The sequence below is a fragment of the Argentina silus genome (assembly GCF_951799395.1).
Source record: "Argentina silus genome assembly, chromosome: 5".
NCBI lineage: Eukaryota > Metazoa > Chordata > Actinopteri > Argentiniformes > Argentinidae > Argentina > Argentina silus.
Genome location: NC_139659.1, coordinates 17,002,941 through 17,028,290, shown reverse-complemented (window position 1 = coordinate 17,028,290; position 25,350 = coordinate 17,002,941). Strand labels below are relative to the sequence as shown.

General features: G+C 43.9%; 1 protein-coding gene across 1 annotated transcript; it reads right to left on the bottom strand.

Moving 5' to 3' along the window:
• Positions 1-2,169: 2,169 nt before the first annotated feature.
• mfhas1 (multifunctional ROCO family signaling regulator 1) lies at positions 2,170-24,856 on the bottom strand. Its single transcript, XM_083669876.1, has 3 exons — positions 21,512-24,856; positions 3,588-3,897; positions 2,170-3,463 (listed from the first exon to the last, which is right to left on the bottom strand). The coding sequence occupies exons 1-2, from the start codon at positions 24,450-24,452 to the stop codon at positions 3,767-3,769; spliced, it is 3,072 nt and encodes a 1,023-aa protein (XP_083526002.1). The 5' UTR covers positions 24,453-24,856; the 3' UTR covers positions 2,170-3,463; positions 3,588-3,766.
• Between the last annotated feature and the right edge of the window lie 494 nt (positions 24,857-25,350).

Sequence of the window (25,350 nt, the reverse complement as noted above, 5' to 3'; positions counted from 1 at the left end):
TGGGAGTACAAATCGTGAATCGTCTTCTTCTGTGAAATCTTGACATGAATGTATTCAAACATAGGGAGCTTACTGTCCCCTACTGTATTTACAGAGGCATTACATACATTCTCGTTTTACTATCAATAAAATATAACACTGTTTCATAAACAATATACTATCTACTTCTATCTATCATCATTATACTATTTGTATGTGATGTGTTCTATGATTTGTATGTGTTTGTATGTGGCTGATTAATGGCTTACATCACTAACGAAGTATAAAATAGCGTTATTCTAATTCTAATTTCCTGATTCAAAATATTGCTATAATATATCAACTAGAGTAGGCTATGTATTTACACTGTAATGGAAATGCTTTATATTAATACATTCGCATTCATTCAAAGTGACCAAACCACTGAACTACCTTATATACAGTATAGCCAGATAACCTATATACAGAAAAGTGCTGTGATATCTACAAAAATGTAGAGTACTCCTGTGGTTGTTTTTGTCATGCGTATATTATGTGATGTTGATTATGTCAGTGACAGTGTTTATATTTGTGTTTGTACTTTTTATATTTTCTGTAACTCCTGACTGCAGAAGGAATTTCCCTACTGTGAATTTGACTGGTCTAGAAAGGGCCTATTTTGACTGCTGCACAACATCGTAATAGTGTAGTTGGTGAGTTGCTTTATTGTGCTGCTGACCTAGATGAGTTTACTAATACCTTCAATGAAAGCACTACTTTATTGATATGTCTTGCTTATAACAGATTATTTTGAAATTGTATAGGCTGTTTACCTATCCTGACATTGAATGCATGTGAAACAAAGGAAGCTGTGATCAAAAATGTGACCACTAGATGGGACTAGCGAGTTAGGAAGTAATGGTCTCAGTCAGACCATCGTTGAGTTTAGGGATTTCAATCCAGTAATAGTGAAAAAATACTCTTCCTTGTATTTTGTGTGCAAAAATAAATAATTTCAATATCACCTACTTATGTGTACTCTGGGGTTTTATGTGTAACATTCACATGATTGTCTTTGAGACTCTCAGTTCACCCACATCAACCACAAATGGTGACGTGGACTCAGGACTGTTTGATTATTTTATTACTGGAGGGGCTGATCATTCAGATCTCTAATTTCACGGCGCTGCTGCCAGAGAAAACAGTTTACATCGGAACAGGTGTGTGACTCAGGGGTGTGACGTCACTGCAGGATCTAAAACAGAGCTCCAAGGCTTTGATCATTACTACATTTTACATTTACATTTATGGCATTTAGCAGACGCCTTTATCCAAAGCGACTTACAACAAATACATTTGTTAAAGTAAGTGAATCATCTATCCATCAGTCATCATAAGATAAAGTAATCAATGCTCGGACCACGGGCCATAGGCAGTCACAATGCTAGAAGAAGGACAAATTACTTACTAAAAAAATTAATTACTAATGACTCTGCAGTCACCATTACTGTAGATGGTTCTGTATTCTGTATTCACAGATCACCTATATATTACAGGCTATACAGTTATGATGTCAACCCCCTGGTCACCTTCCCTTACCCCAAGATCCTGTATCTAATCCTCTTGTCTCTTGTTGCCCCGGCCTAGAGTGTTATTGATCCCAGATCGTTTTGAAGTGGAGATGGAAGCTCCCTCTAAATATATCTGTTGTAGATTACAGATTAGGAGGTTAAAAAAAAGGCAGTAATCTTTTTTTGTTTACCCTTGTCTGTCTAATTGATGTAATCTCCTTGGGTTTCAACCAAGACTGCACGTAACATTTCAGAGTGCCTACCGTACATACATTCATTCCTCTTTTGGATTTCATCAATCAAAAGATGTGTGATGTTGTGATACAAAAAGGTATAATATATTACAAATAGTACAATGTAATGGCATTATTTCACTTAAATGTGTTTGCTATTTTGTTAATATTTTGCTATTTTGTACATTTTTATTTACTTAAATAATATTTTTGCTTATATATTGTTTTTATGTCCTATGCACCAACCTCACTAAGTCAAATTCCTGTATGTGCAAATATAAGAATTCTGATTCTTATTCTGATTAATCAGTATGAGACATGAAATGTCTTCATTTAGAAGTTATTGTATCAACACTATTAGGGTGAAATAAAAAGGTTGTAGAAAGAAAACAGACACAACAATATGGTAATATCAAAACCAGCAGTTGGTTTATTTGTATTTGGTGCTTTTCATGTTGTGTTGTGAGATGGTTTGACCAGCTACATATAAAAAAGTATTTGCACTCTCACATAGGCCAAGTGAGCCATGCACAATGTTACACTGATGATAATGTTGAGAGAGGGTGGAGACAACTTGTGTCGACATACAAAAATAAAGATATTATATACAAAAGGTGTATTATTGGTTTTCTTAAATGTTTAAAACATATTGCAGTATCTTCCCATAGCAGTGGTAAAACATCTTGAAATAAATTCATCTATTCCAAAATGAGCACGAGCAGTGTAAAGAAGACTTAAAACTTGACCCCTTGAGAAGTCTTCTTTCTCTTGGTTTCCATTAGAGAACACAATTATCTTTTATTTACATACACAATTATCATTTTTGGACATTTCTAAAGAGAAACTGAGTACTTTTCTTACTAAGGTTGAAATGGCATACGACATATAGTATATAACACCATGGTTTGGTCTGGATATGTTACAGTTAAATATCTTCACAAATCCAGTTGAACTGGAAATTCCTTGGCATAAAGGCAGTCCACTGAATTTACATAATATGTAATTACAGCATTCACTTCAGATGATACTGTACATCCTGTCCTTTGCCAACTACACCAAAGCATAACAAACTGCACACTGTAAGGTGTATGTTCAACAGGAGGATGTGGTATTGTTGTGTTTAGCTAAGTATACAATAAGTCATGGGGGTGAACTGAAACATGTATACACCCTGCCATCATGTCTCCAGTAACAAGAATCTTGAGTTTGGTTTACAGTATAAGCAGAAAGACAGGCATACAGACAGACCCTGAAAGTGACAGTCTCAAAACTCAACTGCTGCCATTCCCCCTGTTATAGAACAGCATGGCACAGTAGAGGTTAAAGTTCCCTTCTTCAATCTCAGCCTTTACATCCAGACAGGACACAAGCAGCATTATGGGAAATTAAAATGGATATCAGTCCAGCAAAGAGGTTTCCACAATTTCTTGATGCCACTTCACAGAGAGGAACCAATCAAAGTCTTTACCCACTCATTGCCCCTTGATTAGTGAATTGATAGCATGGATAGATATTTGATAGGGCAAGCTTTGTGTCTTTTCTTGGGTAGACAGGAGAGAGGTTTGGCAGAGTTCTGGAGGACAACATGACGCTGCGTCTTGATGGGATGGCATGGGTTAAGGTAAAGGTTTGCTTTCAGTCTAAGTCCTTTAATACTGTCTTTGTCAATATGGTGAGGCAGTGCATGAACAGCTGGACAACCTGCAAAGGAAATGAAATAATACAATTAAAGAATACAGTACTAGATACTCAGTTGTGAAAAATGTAGTCGAGAACTTTTTAGAACAGTTTATCTTTGCCTCTGCCTACATTTCAGCATACTTACGTGTCTAACAGTTATCTGTTCTGCTGTATAAAGCTGATGGTGCACTGCTCTGTGACCTTGCAAGGCTGTGTGTGTCTAGGCTGGGGGGACAGAGGGAGAGCCGGGGTGGGGGGTTCAGGTACTGGGTGTGTGGCGTAGGCGAGGGAGGCAGACGTGGGGGTACAGTCAGACAGGGTGGCTCATTTCAGACAGGGGCTGACCACGGTGGGTGTAGGGGGGTACACCAACGCCACGTTGACCCGCTCTGAACCATTCTTTGGGCAGATGATCTCAGTCAGGCCCTCAGGGCGCGGCTGGCTTAGCAGCTCACCTAAGAGAGGGAAGGAGAGAAAGCGGTTTAAACATACAGTGGACTACTCAATAAAATACTAAATTATCCAGTCTTAACTCAACTAAAATATAATTTATCCAAGGTATCAGGATGAGGTTGGCTTTGTACAGGACTCAAAGACAATATTTTGACGGAGGATTTGCAGTGAAACATACTTGGGTGATCATTATGTCAATACAGTGGATTGTTTTGGTTTTGTCCACGAGATGGCAATTCCACAACACTACCACTGGGTGGTAGAACCTGCCAGAGAGCAAAATGAGCCCAGTAACCGCATGTTCATTTCCCTGGAGACCTCTGTGTAGGGCTCTATCAGGCATTGTTTAATGGCTGCAGATACACTTATAGAGAGAGGGTGGGGTCGTCAGTTATACAACTAGACAGGTTGAGCGAGTGTGCGTGTGTGTGTGTGTGTGTGTGGGGGGGGGGGGGGGGTGTGTGTGTACACTCAAGGCCATTTCCTGAATGAAAGCTACAGGGCAGGCTGACACCCCAGCTGTAAGTCACATGCTCTGGCCTTCCAATTATGGGAAAAACAAAACCACCCCCTGTCTCACTGACATGCCATCTGTAGGTCCCACAACCAGCTTCTTGTGTGAAAGTCCAGACAAACACGGCTGGCCTACATTCTTTATCAAGGACCACTTCATATCTAATGAGGGCTAAAAGACCAATAAGACTTCGGTCTTTGTTGGTAGAAGCCTATAGATTTGCTGCCAAAGTCTAGGCCTTTTGACTTATATTCAGAGAATGTCTGAAAAGACCTCAGGACAATTGCAGGATGCAGCAGGTGCAACATGGCTGAACAGTCTCAGGAAAAGAGTGAAAGGCACAAACAACCTTCATTCCTTCTTCCATTTCATCCTTCATTACAGCCCCCTAATGAAAGGAAACTATAGAGCTAAAAATAGCCCTCAGTGACTCTGGGTTCCTCCAACCCTTTCTGCTAGTCCACAACAAACTGGACATGGTAGGGATTTGTGCATGCGTATGCTTGTTGTGTGGTGTGGGACGACCGGTAGAAACAATGGGTGACATCATCAGTCACTCAATAAGACTACAGACAACATGACTCTACCTCTGACAGTGATGCACAGCAGCAGCAGTACAGCCAGCAGACTGAGGACACAATAAACCCACTCCCTGTCTGTACACGGCCTAACACTGGGGGCTCACCCTCAGACTGCTACAAACGCACAAAGCTCTTAGCTAACTGGATCATGTACTACTCACACTGCGTTACGAAGGCCATGAACAACAGTAAATCCTATCAGAGAGAAGACGTCAATGCATTTGCTATTATTATTATTATTATGCAATCACTACCTATCTTCAGCCGTAGATTGAAGACCCATCTCTTCAGGCTACATCTTAACTGTCCCTCCTAAAGATCTCTTCATCCCCACTACCCCCATGTACAGTTTCTCTACTGTAAATAAATTATAATAATTCAAAAAAGTAATTCTTCCTTCTTCTAGTATTGTGACTGCCAATGGCCCCTGGTCCTAGCATATATTATTTTTTCTTATGGATAGACTAATGGATAGATGATTCACTTACTTACACAAATGTATTTGTTGAAGTCGCTTTGGATAAAGGCATCTGCTAAATGTCAAAAATGTAAAATGTAAGGACATGGTTATGAAATGTCTATTGCATCCTGGAAAAGGTAAACTGAGTCTGTCTTTCAAAGAGAGACAGCCTGAGCAAAACAGATCACAGGCAGAGCTAGTATGTTACGACACTTTACAGTATCTGCTGTACTGCTTTGTACAATGCTCAGTGCTTCCGTGATTTGTAAGGCTTCAGTTGGGGGGTGGATTAAATATCAAACCAACCGTTTTCCTTGGCATAATATTGGTGTACCCCTGTTGTTACTAAGCAGATCTGGTGTGGTACTAATACCTCTTTGTCAGGCATCTGCCTAGAGCTCACTAATATTGTATTGACCTATCAACAGAGAGTCTGATCTGGGCTTATCTGCTATGCACACAGATTGACCCGGTTGCAGTATCTAGTCATCATATTCTGACCTGCTGGATCAACATGTCCATAGTACAGCCCCAGCACGACAACCTATCCTATTATAAAACCATGACTCCCAAAGCAACTCTATCTGAAAGGCAATAGGAGACAGTTAGTTACCAAGGACAGGGTCAGTTTGTAACCATGGTTTATATTTGCTCTGGTCTTCGTAAGTGAAACCAAACCAAACACTTTGCCTGCGTTTTCTTTTCCTAGACTCAACAGCTAAATGTTAAGCTATAGTAGTGTTGCCAAAAATCATAAACATCTCATAACCATTTCAATTATTAACAAATATACTCTAACACACTAGTTCCTATGATACAGTATCACCCAAGCTCAACAACACAGTGCTTGACTTTATGTCTGGCAGTGTGGAGTAGTAGCCAATCTAAGCAGCACTTAAACCATTAGGAACATTGATTTTCTATTCTCTCCTGGTCAGAACAAAGCAGGGCTCCATCTTACATGCTGGAGCTGTTTGGCACCGATGGACTACACACACCAAACAATAGTCAAAACTACTGTCAGAATACATACTGTAGCTGATTTTTCAAGTAAAATATAAGAGATACAATATAAGTGATATAGCAATACAGAATCTATCGCATTTACCATACAGGACATCCTGACAATGTACAGTATTAGCCAAGTGCTTTATTCCTGAGAATGTTTGTTGGCACCAACTCCACCTTTCTGTGGAGAAGTGGGAGGGGGAGGGGGGTTCCAGGAAGCAGCACAGATGCTGAATCACACAGCCAGTTATCTCTCTCTCTCTCTCTCTCTCTCTCTCTCCTGATCTGGGTCAGAGGACAGTCAGAGCACAGTCAAATCTCTCTCTCTCTCTCTCTGTCTCTCTCTCTCTCTGAGTGAGAGAGAGAGAGAGAGTCATACTGTACACTGAAGAGGAAGTCTGGGCAGGACTTCAAGGAATGTGCAGATCACGTCTCCCCCTCCTCACTGAGAGATCATCAGCAGGTAGGAAGGAGAAGGAGACACATTCCTCTGCTGCTACTCTGCTCTGTTGGGCTTGTTCCTCTGCCAGGCACTCCATTCCTGCTCTTTCTCTCTGATTCTCTGGAGAGCTCTATCCCCACCATAAAAGGGAAACAGCTATTTCTCCAGACTCTCCATAACTATTTTCCTGTCTCTAAGAAACTCCCAGTAGGATGCTGAACATGTTTGGAAAACCACAGGAGGAGAGTCTAGCTGGGCCTTCAAGGTCTGGTCTTTTCACAATGGCGTCCGCACTCCGCAGGCCTTAGCTCTTCACATCCACTTCCTTTCTTTTGTGAGCCCCAGCTCTAGGCAGTATGGGAAGGGAGGGAGTGGGGCGAAGAGGGGTTGGGGCTCTTGTGTCCTCGCAGGCTTACTGACAGTGATAGATGAAGATACGGCCTTCAGATAAAGGGAGGCATGTGGAAAACAAAACAAATACAAAGGAACGCTTTCTGAATTACTTTCTCTATGCAGATTGACCCAAAGATGGGGGGGGGGGGGAATAAGCCTCCTCTTCCATCCCCTCACTAAATGAGGAACCCAGACCAGAGTATTCCTCAACTGATTTTGTGGGCATTGTCCCTTTGTGTGTCCTCCTTTATTCCCTGACACCCTCACTTCCATAAGTTCTAATGATCATTGTCTGTTTAACATTCATGCCTCATCGCTTCTTGCTCAACCTCAGCCACAGTGAGTAAGCAAGTCAAAATGAGGGGTTTCCCCTTCCCTCTGCCCCACTTACCCCTTTCACTGTGATACTTTTCTCTTGAAGCTCTTTATAAGAATGACACACATCCTGAGTTATTCCTAGGAGAGATATGTTTTGTAAGCAGTTCTGAGAAACAAAGACAATGCCACTGCCTCACAGAGGCGGCAACTTTCACCCACTGCCTGACTGACTACCATGACAAAGCTGGCAGCGTGCCCGGGTCAGGCCTGAAGCAAGCAGGGCTGCCAGCGAGCTGCCTTCTGCCCAGTCACTCAGTTCCATATTAATGAGGTAGAGACAGGAGACAGTGGATACCTCCTCTCCTTTTATTCCTCTATCCACAGATAACACAACCGCCAGAGATGAGAGTACACATCACAGACAACACTGACTCACATAGGGAGTGAGCATGTCAAAGGCATCATCATAATCGCCTCTGTTGAAAAACAGGGCAGGGGGTGGGGGATTGGACAAAGAACAAAATATCCTTTTTGGTCTCAATACAAAAATCAGCTTATGTCACTGCCAGGGGATTTTAGAGGGAACCAATTCCACACTTTAATCCACAACCCCACGGATGATGGTCCCAGTGATAACATCTCCTACACGTATGTACCAGCCCTACCCCTGTACTACAGCACTACAGTATAGGCCAACAGAGGTAACAAGGCAACTATTGATATACTCTTGGAGCATGTCCACACACAAAAGATAAAACACACAAACTTCCTCTACAGCCTGCCACCCCTCCATGCCCCACAGGCCTAGGCTCCTTGATTAATAAATAATGTGTGTGTGTGTGTGTGTGTGTGTGTCTATGCATGATAAATAATGTGTGTGTGTGTGTGTGTGTGTGTGCACACATGCGAGAGAGAGAAGGGACTCACAGCTGGGTGGATCAGAATAATCAAGTGAATTTAAGGGGGGAGGAAACAGCAGCCTCTTTCTTTGAGGCAGGGGGACAAAGGAGGGTAGTGGCTGTACTCAAGAACAGCCCTCTAGCTGAGCCTCCTGTAGCCCCTGTCCTGTAAGGGGGAGGGGAGGGGCTGGGCAGAGACAATGGCCATTCAACTGGAGGGTCTGAGTGTGAGAGATTCTGATGAGGCTCCTGCCACCATGTCTACACACCTCATCATGAGCACACTCACACACTCATACATGACGCTCTAATAACAAAGTGTCAAGCAGATTGTTTGGGTGAAACAGCCTGGATACTCTGAGAGGAAGAAGACACAATGAACACAAATCAAAAAGGCACAAGACAAAAATGTTGTTATAAATATAGTGTGTTTGTACTACTTCACAGGTACATTAGACATTGAGATGATGAATTAGAAACAACGAAACTGTAGCAACCTCAATTCTGACTTCACTGGCCGGCCAACTATGTGTGGTAAGCAGAATATCAAGCACTAACATTCCATACAGTTTTGACTGGAACATCAATGCAGAGACATGCTACTCTCCACCCTGTGTACAGTCTGAAATCTGGGTCAAATGTGTCCAGGACTGTACCTCTGACGTGTTCATGAGGTGAAAGGTCATCAAAGTGTTGGTCTTCAAATGAATAGGTTCAGCGACATACACAAAATGCTTTCCTGTTTTCGGTCTATATACCGCTGGTATGGTTTGCTAACACTGAACGTGAACCACTATATAGTCGAATGGTGCGCTCTTAGTAGAAAGGCATAACGGTATTAGTTTCATTGTCATAATGAATCACTATCTAAATAACAATCAAGAGAAGATGACAACAATCTCACTTGTTCAGCTACATCAGGTGCACAATGTTTGTGGCCCACACATGGCCCTCATCAGCAGCCTACCATTTGACCTCCGAACAGAGGGAAGTAGGGAAAGCTACATCAGTACAGGGGAAGGAGAGCTCAGGTTGCCTATAAAGAGTCACATCAGCTCAAGTTCTGAGTGAAGTGATCGTGTGGCTCTCGTACAGTTGAGTCTGTAGGTTTAGGTTGCCAGCGTGTTGTTGAGACAGTGCCTTTGGGTTGCTAGTACACATATCAGACAGCTAGGGCAGTCCATACAGACAGCAGTGCTTGGGTTGCCAGTTCAGCATCCGCATAGCAGCATATATATATATATATATATATATATATATAGCTAGGGCAGTCCATACAGACAGCAGTGCTTGGGTTGCCAGTTCAGCATCCGCATAGCGGATATATATATATAAATAAACACACGTTATTTCCCCTTCTTTGAAACACACACACACACACACACACACACACACACACACACACACACACACACACACACACACACACACACACACACACACACACACACACACACACACGTTTAGCAGATGTCGTTGAGTCCAGGGTGTGTGCTGATGAGATTTCCACACTGCTGTCTCCCCCTCTGATTAAGAATGAACTAGCCTAGATCTTGTCTAATTCTTTAATCCAAAGCAAAGCTACAACTTCTACTCATGATTACAAGCATCACATTCCACTGTAGAACAAGGTGTGGGGTAAAACAAACAGTAGAAACTATTGTAAACACTGTTAGCACCTCACACATTCTTCTGCGGTTGACGTGGGCTGGCGTTGGAGCGGAGGCTAGAGTGGTTGACCCTGGGTTGCCACTCAACTACATTAGAGAGGGTATGTGTTTGGCTAAACAGCACTAAGTTACATCTTAACTTCAGCCCCTATCAGGACATTAGCACGTAAAGCACCACTCCTGAATTCATTCCCTAGTGAGAGGAAAAGAGGATTTTGAGGGAAAAACGAATCAAAACAGTAGTAACAAGCAGATCTACAGGACAAATACCAAGAGATAGGAACATGGGGCAGCAGAGCCTCCTAGTCTGATAAGACTCAGGGTTAAACAGAGACGGAGATGCTTGGATGCTTAACAAGAGAGGCAGGAAGCTATTGTGACCACTCACCAGGCTCTCAAACACGTTAAATGATACTTATCGTGTTTGAACAGCAGCTCCTGACATAGCCCCAGAGCCTGAGGAATGTTTGGCCTACTCCCATGCCAGAGGAGAAGGTCCAAAAATAACCCCGTCCAACCATTCCACTGACAGGTTGCCGCGGGGACTGAGTGGGGCTGCAAACACAGAATGGGCCTACAGAGATTCCGACAGTGTCAAAGACAGCCTTCTGGGATTCTCTGGGGTGGAGAGGGGGAGAAGGGGAACAAGCAGCAGCACCTGTGTGTTCAAGATGGCCGTGGTTTATGAAGCTTAATCCTGGCAGGCAGAGAGTGGATTTTAATCACTGGAGCATTAGCCCGCTCACAGGAAACATCTGCACTGGAGAGATGACTTAAAGGAGCAGGGTATAAGTCGGTTGTAAACCTACCACCTCTCGCCTCTATGGAGAAATTCAGTTTGATGTTCCAAACAACAGCAGCCTCCCTAACAATAATAATGTAACCCCCGAAATAGGCTTGCAGTATCGGACATTAGCTGTTGCGTTTCTGCATTGCCCCTAGACACTCCCTTTTAGAAAGCACTTTCTTTCAAGGGATCTCATTCCCTGATCGCGACTTAATAAACAAAGGTCATTACAACCATTAGAAAGCTTGAATGTTACATATTGCATCTTTAAGGCAGTAATAGAGCAGACAGGCAGGTTACCATCATAGGACAGGCAGTCCAATGGGCTGGGATCAATTCACAGGTGGATAACACCTACATGTTTCAAGCACCTCAATCTTAACGCATTTTGTTAGGCATATTCTACGTATTCAAGATGGTAATAAAGGCCTAATTCCATGAGCACCCTCATAAGATTGTATCAAAGTGGTGCAAGTGTCATAAGGAGAAGGTGACTGTCGCATTATACTGTACCAGAGTGAGTGAGTGAGTGTGTGTGTGTGTGTGTGTGTGTGTGTATGTGTGTGTGGCGATGCTACAAGGCCAGATGTTAACATCTGGTGCATAATGAGATGATGGCCCTCAGGCCTGACAGCAGGGCAGCCCACTGCTGTCCAATCACATTATCCCACACACACTGATGGCTGATGATGACATAAGGCCCTAAAACACGATGTCCATTTTAGATTATACAATCCTGAGGCTTATGCTTACTAAGCAATGCTAATATATCCAGTAATGTACTTTTGGCTGTCTACTGTATATCTGCTGATAGCATGGCCAGACAAGCAGACAACAAAATGACTAAACACGCTGCCACTTCGGTGCTGAATCCTAGAGGCAAACATGACATGATCATCAAATGTGCCATGTCTGAGTCTGCCACAGGAAGATGGGAGACAGAGAGAAATCCCCTCCGGCAAATTAGTCCCATGATTGCTTATTTAAGCGAATGAGAACATTTTGCCTGCGTGTCAATATCACGAGAAACGGGTAAAAAAAAAAATGCAGTCACATTCAAATGTATACGATATACAGTAATTACACAGTAAATATACAGTAAAGGCATTGCCAAAAGGAGAGCCCCAGGAGAGCAAACAACCCAAAGAGGGCTCTTCCTCCTACCAGAGAGAGGCTCCTTAAATAGCTGTTCACCCTGGAGGTCAAGAGAACAGGGAGGGGTCTCTGTCCAGAAGGGCCCCGAGCATCATTATGTAAGAGGCTGTGGATGGAATGCTGTGTGTTGTGCATTAATTATCTGCTTCCAGTAGGTTATGACCATTAAACAGACAGCTGCTCATCCCTTCATTGCTGCTCATCTCTCATCATGAACACACAGACACACAACCCACACACTGTTTATCCTCATGTGTGCCGAGTGTTGGATTCATGCATAGTTCCTCACACAGCATTGAGTGGAACACAGGCAAGGCAATCTGCCAGGGACTGAAGGCACACACGCGCACGCGCACGCACAAACACATACACGTACACACACAGCTGAACTTCCTCAACCTTCCTGACACCACATCCTCAAACTCAAGCTTTTGTTTTTGCAACCCACAGCTTCTCCAGTCCAAGCCAAGACTGAAGACGGTACGATCTATCATTTTTAACTCTACCATGACACCTCAAGTCTTGGCTTTACAGGCACTAGCCTACACTGCCAGATACAGCAGAATATTCCAAGGAGCAATCCAGGTCAAGTGTCTTGCTGAAGGGCATTGGAGTAGTGCGCTGCATCCAGGATATGAACCATCGGTCCATCTCCCCCGCTGCCATCAGCTCCCAGACTGAAGACCATGTCAGAGGAGTGTGCTCTGACCGGAAAGGAAACCTTAAGAGCGCCAACGAGAAGCTAGAAAGAGAAGTGCCCTAATTTCATTTCCAGAGATCCATTTCCCTTTCAATTCAGACAATAGCCAGCCAAATGAGAAAAGCTTCCTTCTAGGAAAACTACACATTTAAACCTTGATGGCTGCTGTCATTTTATATCCGTACCCACATGCTAGATTCTGGTGCCAGCAGGTGAAGGTGGCAACTTAAACTATGGACTGGGTTTGCTCATAAAACATTATACAAATCTCAGGCTGGCAACCTGGCTTGCAGAAGTGTCCAATGAAAAAATAGGTAGCACTGTGGCACACAGTCTGTGGTAAGAAGGCAAGCGTTCAGTAGCTGCGGTAGCAAGCGTCGAGTGGTGTGACTGTGGTCTCAAGGCCAGCGGTTTGTAACCGTGGTTTCTAACTCCGAAAAAGCCTCTTGGCTGTAAATCACAACAATCCGTTTTGAGTGCGGCAGATGAGTATTCCATAAATGGGAGGAGAGATCCACCACACCAGTTGGTATTTGGAACTTTAACTGTATATTTAAAATGAAGTTGTGAATCCTAAAATGAAGTCCTTAAGAGGCTTAGTAGAAAAACATTTCAAGTTATTATCAATACTAAGTTTGTTGTGCCACAGTCTTTATGCATCAATAATAACACAGAAACTATTTTTTTCCATCTGGGAGATATACACTCACCAAACACTTTATTAGGAACACCTGTACACCTTCTCATGGTGGAGATGGTGTAATGGCACACTTAATGGGCCTGTTAATACCAATCAATCATCGTTTGAATGCCACAGCCTATTTGAATATTGTTGCTGACCATGTGCATCCCTTCATGGCCACAATTTACCCATCTTCTAATGGCTACTTCCAGCATGATAATGCACCATGTCACAAAGCAAAAGTAATCTCAAACTGGTTTCATGAACATGACAATGAGTTCAGTGTTCTTCAGTGACCTTCCCAGTCACCGGATCTGAATGCAATAGAACACCTTTGGGATATGGTAGAACAGGAGATTCACAGCTTGAAAGTGCACCTGAAAAATCTGCAGGAATTGCAGCAGACGCAATCATGTCATCATGGACCAGAATCTCAAAGGATTGTTTCCAACATCTTCTGGAATCAATGCCACGAAGAATTTAGGTTGTTTGAGACCAAAGGGAGGCCCTACCCAGTATTAGTATAGTGTTTCTAATAAAATCCTCGTTGAGTGTATGGAAGCCTAAGCCTTAGTGCTAATTCTTTGTTTTTCAAAGCCAAATTTGTTTTTGAAGCATCCTTGATCTTCCACTTCCACTTCTGACATCAGATGTCTCCATACAATTGGTCTACAATCTCTGCACTGGGGTCATGTGATGAGATCAGACGTCCAGTTGACCAGTGACCAGTAACTCCTGCAGTCCTGCAGGAGAGCAGCTTGACCTGTCCCTGTTCCTGTCCCTGTCCCACCGCCACGCCACTGTCCCTGTCACATGTCTGAGATAATACAGCAGGCTTACTGTACACAACTCCCGGGTACACGATGATGACATAACAGGATTGTTGTCCTGACCAGATTACTGGGCTGTTTTGGGGACAGATTTCATAGAGCAAAAATAAAAAAACAAGTAGATTAACATCAAAAACAACAGGCAACTTCCAGCAACTCTCTCACACAAGACTCATCAGTGCCAGGTTGCTATTGGGTGTTTGTGCGTGATTTTGAATATGCAAGGTGGCTGAAGCGCATAGTAATCCTCTTCTAGGCTCTCAGGTCAGGGTCAAGCTTCCAGCTACAGCTTGATGAGGCATGGTGAACAGGTAGAAGGAGAGCATGTCAGCAGCAGTATAGGAGGGTGTATATTTCACCACTATAAATAGTGAGACTGATACTTGTACAAAACATGACCTTACAGAGGGTAATCATAAGTGCTGATACCCAGAAAACGTATGTGTACTAGGCAGACTTATCTGTACCTGACACTTTAGTAGGCCAAGGTATATCAGTCAAAAGGGCAATATGAGCTCTATCATTTTCACTTCTAAGCTTGTCCTTATGCCAGGAAACTCCAGACATTTGAACCTCTCCATTATAACAAAACCACCCCCAGGTTTCCTGCCAGTCACTAATATGATAACTATCTCTTTCCCTCAAGAGTTGTGACCCACATTCAGAAATTATAGCCACTCAGCAACAAGTCAAGCCCTTCTGCCGTATCGAATTACAACTGAGGAAACAACTTAAAAATAAAAATCATCTCGGAATCAAAAGTAAGGATTTTGACATTAATCATGAATGTCTTTGTTCCGTTTGGTTACATGGGTCATGTGGTGATTGATTTTCTTACATGGAAGTGTTTGGTTTATAGTCCTGGCCTCTAAGATTCCTTTTTATCAAATGGTCTCCAACATATCCCATAGACGGCTCTACTCTGTTAGTGAGATCATCCACCCCAGCCTCTGAGTCTACTCCTGACCCTGCAGTCCTTGGCCAGAGCGTCTGTGCTACGTCATTTCCCAACATCTCCACCAGAGGAATGTTTTTATGGGCAAACACTCACAGCCAAGCACACAATCATAACCATAGGAAAACTCAGAGCACAAGCTGCAAGCGACTGACAAGCTTAATTTTATTTTATTTTTTAAAATAAAAGCAAGACACACACAACTCATTTCGATATCTCTATTACAGATCTCTACCGTATCGTACCATGTATATATAATCTAGGCCGATCTAGACAGATGTTATTCCTGTGACTGGGATCACTGTTCCAGCTTGTCTTACTTTCTCAGGCACTATGTTAACCTTGGAGGCCCATGTATGCATATTGGCAGTGCCGAAAATGACACTTGTTTCTGGCATCTTAGGTGAAGTACAATAACTTATCTTAAGTAACCATGTACTCGCAGGAGATCCCTTAGGGCTGGTATGGAACCTGTCAGGAGTCCAATTAAAATGGCTGCCACGCAGTGACTGAAGTGAGAAAACAATGTGATGATTGATTTATGCCCTGCCTAAGTAAATCCCTGGCTTGGAAGATGGTACAGCACGCTAGAGTAGTAATACTCTACAATAGCTAGGCTGGGGCCTTAGGGGTATGACTCAGCCCTATTCATCCTCAGTAGCTAGCTATCCTCAGTGGAAAAACTATACTCACATCAACAAAAAAGGTATCAGGTCAGAATTGGATTGAAATAATGAGGGAACATGTCTAAACAAATTCTACAGTGAACTGACTCGTCTTCATACTATTGCTGCTGGGCAGGCAGCCTCATGTCCTGGGCACTGGAGCACACAGCTATTGTGCAGACAGAAAAAACTAGGTAAACGTAAATGTACCATTTGACCTTTAAATGTGATCAGTGTGGGTGGAGACGGCTTTACAGACAGTCAAGAGCTTGAGGGCAAGGCAGCTGACTGAGCTTGTGTGTGTGTGTGTGTTTCAGTGATTACATAAGCAACACTGCTTTGCCTTCATGGCTAGCCACCTGCAGGACCCTTATCACTAGCGGCCTAATCTTCCTAGGATCCCCTAACTGGATTAGAGGGGCTTGCCCAGCGGTAGTGAGTCACACTGGGCATTGAGTATCCACACAGAGAGGGAAAGTGCTCCAGGATTCACCTTTACCAAGAACCAATGCTGGCTTTAGACAGGACGCCCTTGCCTAGATCTCAACCGGTCTTCTTCCATACGGTATCAATAATCAGAGGGACAAAGTTAAGTAGAACAAGAGAAATATTCTAACCATTACTCATTACTTTGAGGTTGTTTGAAGACACTGGTGGTATTTGAGGAAACACATCTGAGGTATGCTACTGAAACTCAACTATGCTGCTAAGCATATTTGAGTGTAATTGTACCAGGCATGTTAAACAGCTCACAGGTTGTCAAGCAGCTATATAGGCCACTGGGCCAGATATATCTGTTGTGCTGTACTGTACTGCACGTCCATTCACAGTGTGGAAAGGATCATGGTTCATGGAGTACTGTACTGGAGAAGGGCAGTTCCTGGGCCTACAGCCAGATATCAGACTCTGGTTTCTAACACATCCCTCACCCAGGGACGACTGTCGGTTGCTCGAATGTCTGCACACACACGCACGCACATACTGAGCCGCTCAGTATGTTCACTGCTGGACGAGAGACATGTACCCCCCACCAATGCCAAATCTTGTGTCCCCAGATTGTCCCCTTTGTCTCGGTGCTCAACCCCAGCAATTACCAAGCTTAGAACCCGGAGTGATGTCACTGGGTGGTGACATAACAAAACAAGTGAACCCAAATGCCAACGAGCCGAATGTCAGGTCTGAACAGCTTTTTGTATCCATCTGTAGCCTCATTTATACACAGGTCAAAACACAGTGAAAGTGTTGAGGTCAAGGTATGTAAGAGGACAAAAATATCCACTGTTCCAATACCATGCAAACATACTGTAAATAGCACCTAAAGTATGTGACCAGCTGTACATCTGAGACAGGAGAGCGAACACACCCGATGACCCGTACTGTTGTATTTGATCAGTTTGTATAAACACTGTTTGGGTTGACACTGACAGGGGTAAGGGACAGCTCACTTAAGGTTGACTTCTGTTGGTGACATAAACTCTGTAGTGTGAAGGGTAACATACTTTTGGTCTTAGCCATGTCTCTTTATCTGCCTAATCAGCAGATGGTAACCCATCTGAATATGTGTGGAAAAGAAAATATATTACACAGCACACTACTCACTCACCACCACTCAATCTCTCAGTTACTACACATACTCACAGTCACAATCACAAACAGAGCCTCTCTCTCAATCAAACAAAAAAACACACACACACATACCAACTCACACACTGAGGTTGGAGAGGTTGCGTAGGAGGGTGAGCGCCTGCATGGCTGTGATTTCTCCAGATCTGCAGCCCCAGCCAGTCAAGAGGCAGATAATGAATAAAAAGGAGAATGCTTTTGTTTGATTCAGGGGTGTCAGGAAACAGATGGGAGGAAAAGATGATTGGGACCAAAATCTTCTCTCACAGAAGAAAGAGCGTTTTCAAGGATCCACCATGTTTAGTCTACTGGAGAGAGAGAGGAGCCCCAACACTGCGTCAACAAGTAGCAGCAGCCAAAAATATTATGTCCATATTAGGCCATATGAAAGGCTGTGCTACTAAATGCAGGATAAACTCACAGTTGGAGAGGTATTCATTGTCATACCTTTACAGGGGCAACATATTATCAGTGATCATAAAACTAGGTGTACTGCCCTCAGAGTGACAACAACACGTAGGTATCATGATGAAAATATGTCTGAAGTGCCAAACAAACTAAATGCACCACTACTATCCGATGGTAACATCACTTCCAGTAACTTTACAAAATGTCATCCTACAGTGTCATATTCAAGGGTTTAAATCACCTGTAAACATAGTACTCCTGAATAATGCATTCATCTCGCAGTAGCAACCACTGAGTTACTTCAACAAACACAACAAGAGGGCAGATTCCCATGGCAACCGGTAGGTGCAGCTGGGAGTACCTGCAAACTAACTACTTGAATCAGTGATCAGCTTATACTTAACCTGGGCTTGTGACACACAGTTAGGAACTATGGAGATGGTGGGGGTGGGGCATTCCATGTGCTGCAGGAAACAGGGAGCCAAACAGACAAGCACATCCTGTGGATGACTAAGCACGTAAGGCCAGAACAAATCCCTCATTAGACTTCTAGGATGACACCCAAGGGAGGATGTTACCACCTATGCTAGGTGACATCAAACTCCTAAAGCTGGTGGAGGACGAGCAGCGATGACAGCACCATCTTTGATGAATAGATGAATGTACTGCTAACAGTGTAAAGAGTTAGTTGATATAAAACACTTAGTTTCCCTCTATTCCTAAGCAGCTATTGGTCAGTCTAAATGAAGAGGCTCACAAGGGGGGGGGGGGGCAGGGCAATGTACAGGGGTAAGGTTCCATTCCTTACATTCCAATCACTAACCTGTAACACATTACATCCCCCTCTCAATCAACAAAACCTTCCTTAAAGCCCCTCCTACTCCAACACCATTTTCTGGGTCAATTTCTCCCAAGCTTCCTATTTCATAGTTGACTCTGCATGTTAATATGTTGTTGTTATGGAGTAATTACAGTGATAAGGCATACAGCAATTTAATGTTTAAGGGCAATCTGCGATTCAAACAATAACAAAGCGGTCTCCCCCCACAGTTTTTAGTAGACAGCTGAGGGGTGGGGCTGGAGCTAAGTGACCACTCACAAATTCATAGACGGAGCTATGGATGCCATGACTGACCACCTATGAGATCAAAATTACACACACACACACACACACACATATATATATATATATATATATATATATATATATATATATATATACACACATACACACACACAGTGTTCATTTACAATTCCATTGTTTACAAACAAGCTTATATTGTGGTTTCTGATTGTTAACAGTTAAACTAAGTTCATGAGGCATTTAAAAGTTCTTATATATTCAAGAATCAATGGCTATACATCATTCATAGAAAAGTCCAGAAAATGGATGTACCAATCCCAGATCGAGCCTTTAAGTGTGATCACTGATAATCTTTATGAGAGATCAGAAGTCATAACATTGGAGCCTCACAAATATGTGTTGCTAACAAAGAAGGAGGAAATGCCTTGTCCCCTGCAAACAATGGAAAGTTAAAGGCAGGGTCGTATTCTCTGGTCCAGTAACTAAAGAAACAGTTTTCTTTTCAGCCAATGCCAAGCCATCAGCCTATGATCGCACGTCCAGCCCTGCTTCATTACCCAAGCAGAAAGACTAGCTTGTGTGGAGTGACTCTCTCACCCTTATCTCACACAAAATGCGAATGATGCATGCCATAAAATAGCTGTTTTGGGGTAGAAGACCATTACCAGGCTAAACATAATGCCAAAGTTGATTCAAGTTGCTCTCTAATGGCCAAACTAATAACCTACTAGGTAGATTCTTCTATTATTGCTGCTGACAGGAGGCACTTGTTTTCAAGTTTCATTTAGTATGAAATTCAAAAACATCGACCTAAACATGTAAAACTATTCTAACTCATCACATCCTCCATCCCTATTTCAATTGATAAGAAGAAGACCTGAATGCATGATGTACTGCTTGTCAGAGGCCTGTGGCTTTACTGTATGACTTTCATCTGCCAGAGACTGTCGGTCTTACTTTACAATTATCTGCTGCTCTACCCAGCCTATGTGCCTAAGCTCCAGTGCATTAGTGTAGCCGTTGGTATGCATCCTGAGCCAGAGTCAGACGGTCGCTCAGGAAGCCAAGGGGCTGCCAGCGTAAGAGCTCTGAAAAAGCACTGCCTCGTGTTTAACGATTCAAACCAGCAACGCCACAGACGTGAACTAATCCATAAAGACCGCCAAAGCCTTTCCTAGGCCCGGAGAGAGAGAGAGAGAGAGAGAGAGAGCAAGAGGGAGAGAGCCAGAGACAAGAGAGAGAGAGAGAGAAGGAGAGAGAGTGGATGAAGGCAGTGGAGCGGAGTGTAAGAGAGAGTATGTGGGAGCTAACATAGGGAAAATAAAACATAGAGAAGATATAGGGTCGGAGGGGAATCGGGTAGATAGATATGCAACTATCCATCCAGCTGGCCAAAGCCCAGCTGTCACTCTCATGCCTGCCTCCAGGACCACACCTATATTACATGATTTATGATCCTGGTGCATAGCTCCAGCACCACAGCCAACATCACTGGAAAGTACAAAAACAAAAACAGTAGAATCACTATTGAGAAAATGAAAAAAAGAGACATTCTCTGACAGACCATAGGCCCACTTCCTCTCAATTATAGCATCATATGGTAGTGTGATACATACAGTATCTGCCAAGTACATACAGACCAATGATGTATGTAACATAAATATGTATTTGTATATGGAACTGCATATATTCACTGATTTCAGTGATTCCACTGATTCAAGTGCATCTTGACAAAGAGCTGACTGACAAAGAGCTGACAGTATGTTGATGTTGATGTTGTACAATCTAGCCTCCTGTTGCTACATTCCAAGGATTGAAGGCATGTTGCATTACCATGGCAACCCTCGACACTGCCATGTCAGAACTTGCCTATGATCTCAGCAGGAGACACAGACAGCTCTGGGGCCAATTTGTGCCTCTAAGGTGGGGCTTAGCCCAATGAGCACCCCCTTTGCTTTTGCAAACAGCCACACCATAGCCTTTGTGTAGCCTCCATCCCCCACTGACTGAACTCCATATCTAATGAGTCATCCTCTCTCACACAGCAATAAAGCCCTCTTCTTTATTTAATATAATACAAAGGCAGTGCTGTGCAGTAAATATGAGGTTCTCTATGTCTATCCTGTCTCTGAAATCACTGTTTTTCGATATATATGTGAAGGAACATTTTGTTAACAGTTCTCTTTCATCCATAAAAATGTAAAAGGAGGATTATATAAAAATAAAAAAAAATATGGGTGGGGCCAAGTATATCAATGTGTTCTTTGTGTTATGTAGATGACATCACTGATAGATTACATTAGTGTGAAATGTTAATGGAAATAACTCGGACTACCTCACAGTGAAGACACAGACTGACCATGCAATCCCTCAGAGACACATACGCACACACATTAAGAGAGGGAGAGAGAGAGAGAGACACAGAGAGAGAGAGAAATTTACCTGGAAAGGTGTGTGGGTTGGGTGACCCTCTCTTGAGGCACTTGGAGCACAGCACATGCACAGAGTAGTAGAGGCCGGGCCATTCCTGTAGGAGGACATTCAGCTCCTCAACCAGCGGGGTTACGGCTTGCCAAGCAGTCCAGATATTTGGCAGGGAGGCATGGCTGGCAATGGACAGGGTCTCTGCCTGCAGTCTGCCCCGAGATGGTCGGTAGCTCACCACCACAGGCACTTTACCCCGATAGGCAAAGATCTGGTGCCTACCGTCTGACCTCTGAACCACATGGCTGTTTATCTGCACACTGTAGCGTGCAAACAGCCCAGGAGGGAAGAGAAAAGGGAAGCTGTATTCAATCTGCAGCTGCTCCACAGAGAAGAACTGACTAGCGGCCACAGAGCTCCCGTTCACCCAGGCCTCGGCATGGGGCTCCTCATTGCTGACATAGCTGGGGAACTTGTACCAGACAGTGGCTCCATTCAGAGGTTTGCTGCGGGGTTTGTTCATGCAGTAGCAGACTCCCATCTTCTCCAGCAGCTCCATGATGAGGTGGAGGTCCTGCTGCGTCTGGATGAGGGGTCTCAGGAGGAGGCGGATGACGTTGGAAGGCAGGAGGCCGTGGTGGAGGAAGCCCTCCACGTGGTGCTGTAGATGGGAAGCCCTGAGGTTTTCTCCCTTGTCCCCCTCCAGAAACAGACTGACCTTCCCCTTATCCCCCTTTTCCCCATCCGCCAGTAGCCTGTCCAGCAGCGTGGACTCGTCCCTCTGAAAGAAGACATTGAGGATGGCAATGAAGCGTGGCAAGTTGTGGAAGACATACTCCTTTAGTGTCAGACTGTCCTCAAAGTAAAGTAGCTTTCCACTCTCGTGCAGGTAGGACAGGGCACTCTGCAAACGGTCCTCCGTGAGCCCAGCCTGGAGGCCCAAACGGGCTGAGTCCCACCATGAGAGCCAAAGGTCCTGGGGCTTAAAGTGCAGCTCCTCCAGCATCTGCCAGGACTTGGGCAGCACGCGGTGGAGGTTGGGGAAGATCTCCCGGTGGTCAGCCACAGACATGAGCTTCTCCCTCAGTCTCTGAATGTTTCTCTGGCTCTCTGTGCAGCTGACACACAGAACCGGAGACAGAATCTGCAGTCTGTGGTTGAGCATGTACTGCAGCTGGGCTTTCTTACGTCTCAGGTTCTTGTCTGAGACGCCATAGAAGAGGATGTGGGGGCTACAGGTGCGGACATTGAAGCCCTGCTCCAGGGCCTGGTCCACCTGCTGGGCGAGACTCTGCAGGCACTGGGTGTCCCTCTTCTCCTGCAGTGCTATCTGCCTGTGAATATCCAGGCTTTTCTCCTCCACCTCCATGTCTCCACACAGGTCTGTGTGTGTGCCCACCATGCACACCACAGCATGGGGCACTTTGGCACCAAGGAGGTGGAGAAAGTACCCCACATGGGCATAAAAGGTCTTGGATGTGTACGTTTTCAGATTCAAAACAAGGATGTACAGAGCACCGGGGGAGAGAAAAAATGGTTTGATGAGGTCATAGTTTAGCTTCCCTGACAAATCATACACTATAAATGTAAGACTGCGATCAGCATCCGCTACCCAATTAGTCACATCAATCCCTTTGTTTCTCTGGCCAGCTTTGGCATCCTGCTCCTGACTGACGACACTCTGCCGGAGCTGTGTTTTCCCAGCATTCTTCATTCCCATCAGGACCAGTTTTAACCTTGGCTTCACAGCAAGCTGGGAATGTGCGAGTTCCTTTTGATAGGCAGCAATGTAGGGGATCCCCTTCATACAGACCTCATAGGGCGGCTGAATGAGAGGGTTATCCTTCACCTTCCAAATGTTCACTTTGGAGAGTTTTCCAAAGTTATCTGGAAGTATGGCTATTTGGTTACCCTGTAAAACAAGCTCCTCCAATCTCTCCAGCTCCACGATAGAATCTGGCAGATATGTGATCTTATTATTGTCCAACCATAGGTTTGCCAGCTTAACCAGCTGGCCTATCTCCTCTGGGACAAAAGCCAGTTGATTCCTGCTCAGGTAAAGCTCTTCTAGTCCTGTGATGTTAAGAATAACCTGGGGAAACTCCTCAAAATCATTAGAGGATAGATTAACCATTTTCAGTCTCTGCAGATTGCTAAATGGGCAAGGCAGAGCTGTGAGGTTGTTACTGTCCAGCATTAGGCTCTCAAGATTGCACAGGTGACAGAATGTGTCAGGTAATGTGGATATGTGAATGCTGCTGAGCCATAGGATTTTGATGGACTGAAGCTTAGAAATATCACCTGGCAGAGACTCAAACTTATTTCCAGAGCAGTCAAGCTCCTCCAGGTCACTAAGGCCGAGAATCTCTGGGGGGAACTGGTTCAGCTTGTTGTGATCAGCATCCAGTGTGCGGAGCTTCTTGAGCTGTGAAAAGGACCTGGGTAAATCATGTAGGTCGTTGAAGCTGATGTCCAGCTCCTCCAAGCACCTAAGTGCTCCAATCTGTGATGGTAGATACTGGATTTTGTTGTGACTGATACATAGCTTTTTGAGCCCCTTCAATAAGCCAATATCCTCAGAAAAGGTCCTCAAACAGTTATGACTCAAGTCCAGCTCCAGAAGCTGCCCTAGTTCAAACACCACACTAGGAACTGTCACAAACTTGTTCCTACGGAGGACAAGGATACGCAGATTGATGAGTGCAGCTCCCAATCCCTCTGGTAGCTCCTGCAGCGCATTGTTGCCCAAATTGAGCACCTCAATCTCGTTTATGTCTTCAGGAAGAGTTATCTTCTGGCTGTTTTTGGAGCAAAGGGTGAGCTGGCGCAGGTTGCTTCGCAGCTTCCTCGAGCGGAGAGCAGCATCTCTCCACAACCTGGCCGTTTTGAGATTGTTCTCCTTGTCCTCCATGGTGTTGCAGCCCGACCCCTCCTCCTTGTTTTCATTGAGGTCTATCATCAATTATCCAGGCAGCATGGTGGTCTGTGCCCTTGTTTCATCTGTAAGCGCTCTCAGCAACACAGTCCTCAAAAAAACAACATTCCAAACAACAAAGAAAACGATAGTCATTCCATTTCGAGCAGCGATATTCTCATGATTTTCAATCGTATCAAACGACTGGACCTGTGCGGCAGCGCTTCACGCATCCTCTTTATCTGCGCCACGGACCGCACAATAAACAGAGAATCCTAGCGCAATTTCAAGTCCATTTTAAAATCCAGGCGGTTCGGCTGGCACCACCAGTGCGTTCTCTGGTACCGAGGCATCCAATCGCATCCCATTATCATACAAATCTTCAGAATCAAACACCAGTACGGTCTCTCCTCCGAGCTCCTCAGTATGTGTTCTCTGTTGAACTGCAGTCCTTCCTTGCTGCTGTTGCTGCTCAGGGGGGAGTCGAACAGCAGCAACGCCTAGTTCACACTGCGTCAGATTTTTGAGCCCACCTTTCTTCCTGGTGTGGTGGTTCATGATATAATGGCCATGAGGTCTTGCAATGAAAATCCTGTATAATAAACAAAGGAGAAATAAACTGTTACTAATGCAGAGAGCACTATACATTTAAAAAATGTCCAAGGACAGAAATGTATAGTTCCTCCCATCTAATAATATGATATACTTTTAATTAGTTATTATATGAATTACTCCCATTAATACTTACATTAATGTGATGAAAACAATAATACATCTAATTTTGCACGTTAAGAAAGATATCTGTTTAGATTGTCTACAATACATCAACGACAAATAGCATAGCCTATAGTACTGTCAATGATCTGATTTGTTTGATAGCCGAGATAGAAAAATGTGTTATTTGCAGTAGAAGATGAAAACTGCCTATTGCGTCTCACACATT

What these genes read in the sequence shown, in the direction of transcription:
- mfhas1 (XM_083669876.1), bottom strand. Translation starts at nt 24,452, where the DNA reads ATGATAGACCTCAATGAAAACAAGGAGGAGGGGTCGGGCTGCAACACC. An exon ending in CAACCCACACACCTTTCCAG is followed by an intron (nt 3,898 to 21,511) that starts GTAAATTTCTCT and finishes TCCCTCTCTTAG; the next exon opens with GTGAGCTGCTAAGCCAGCCG.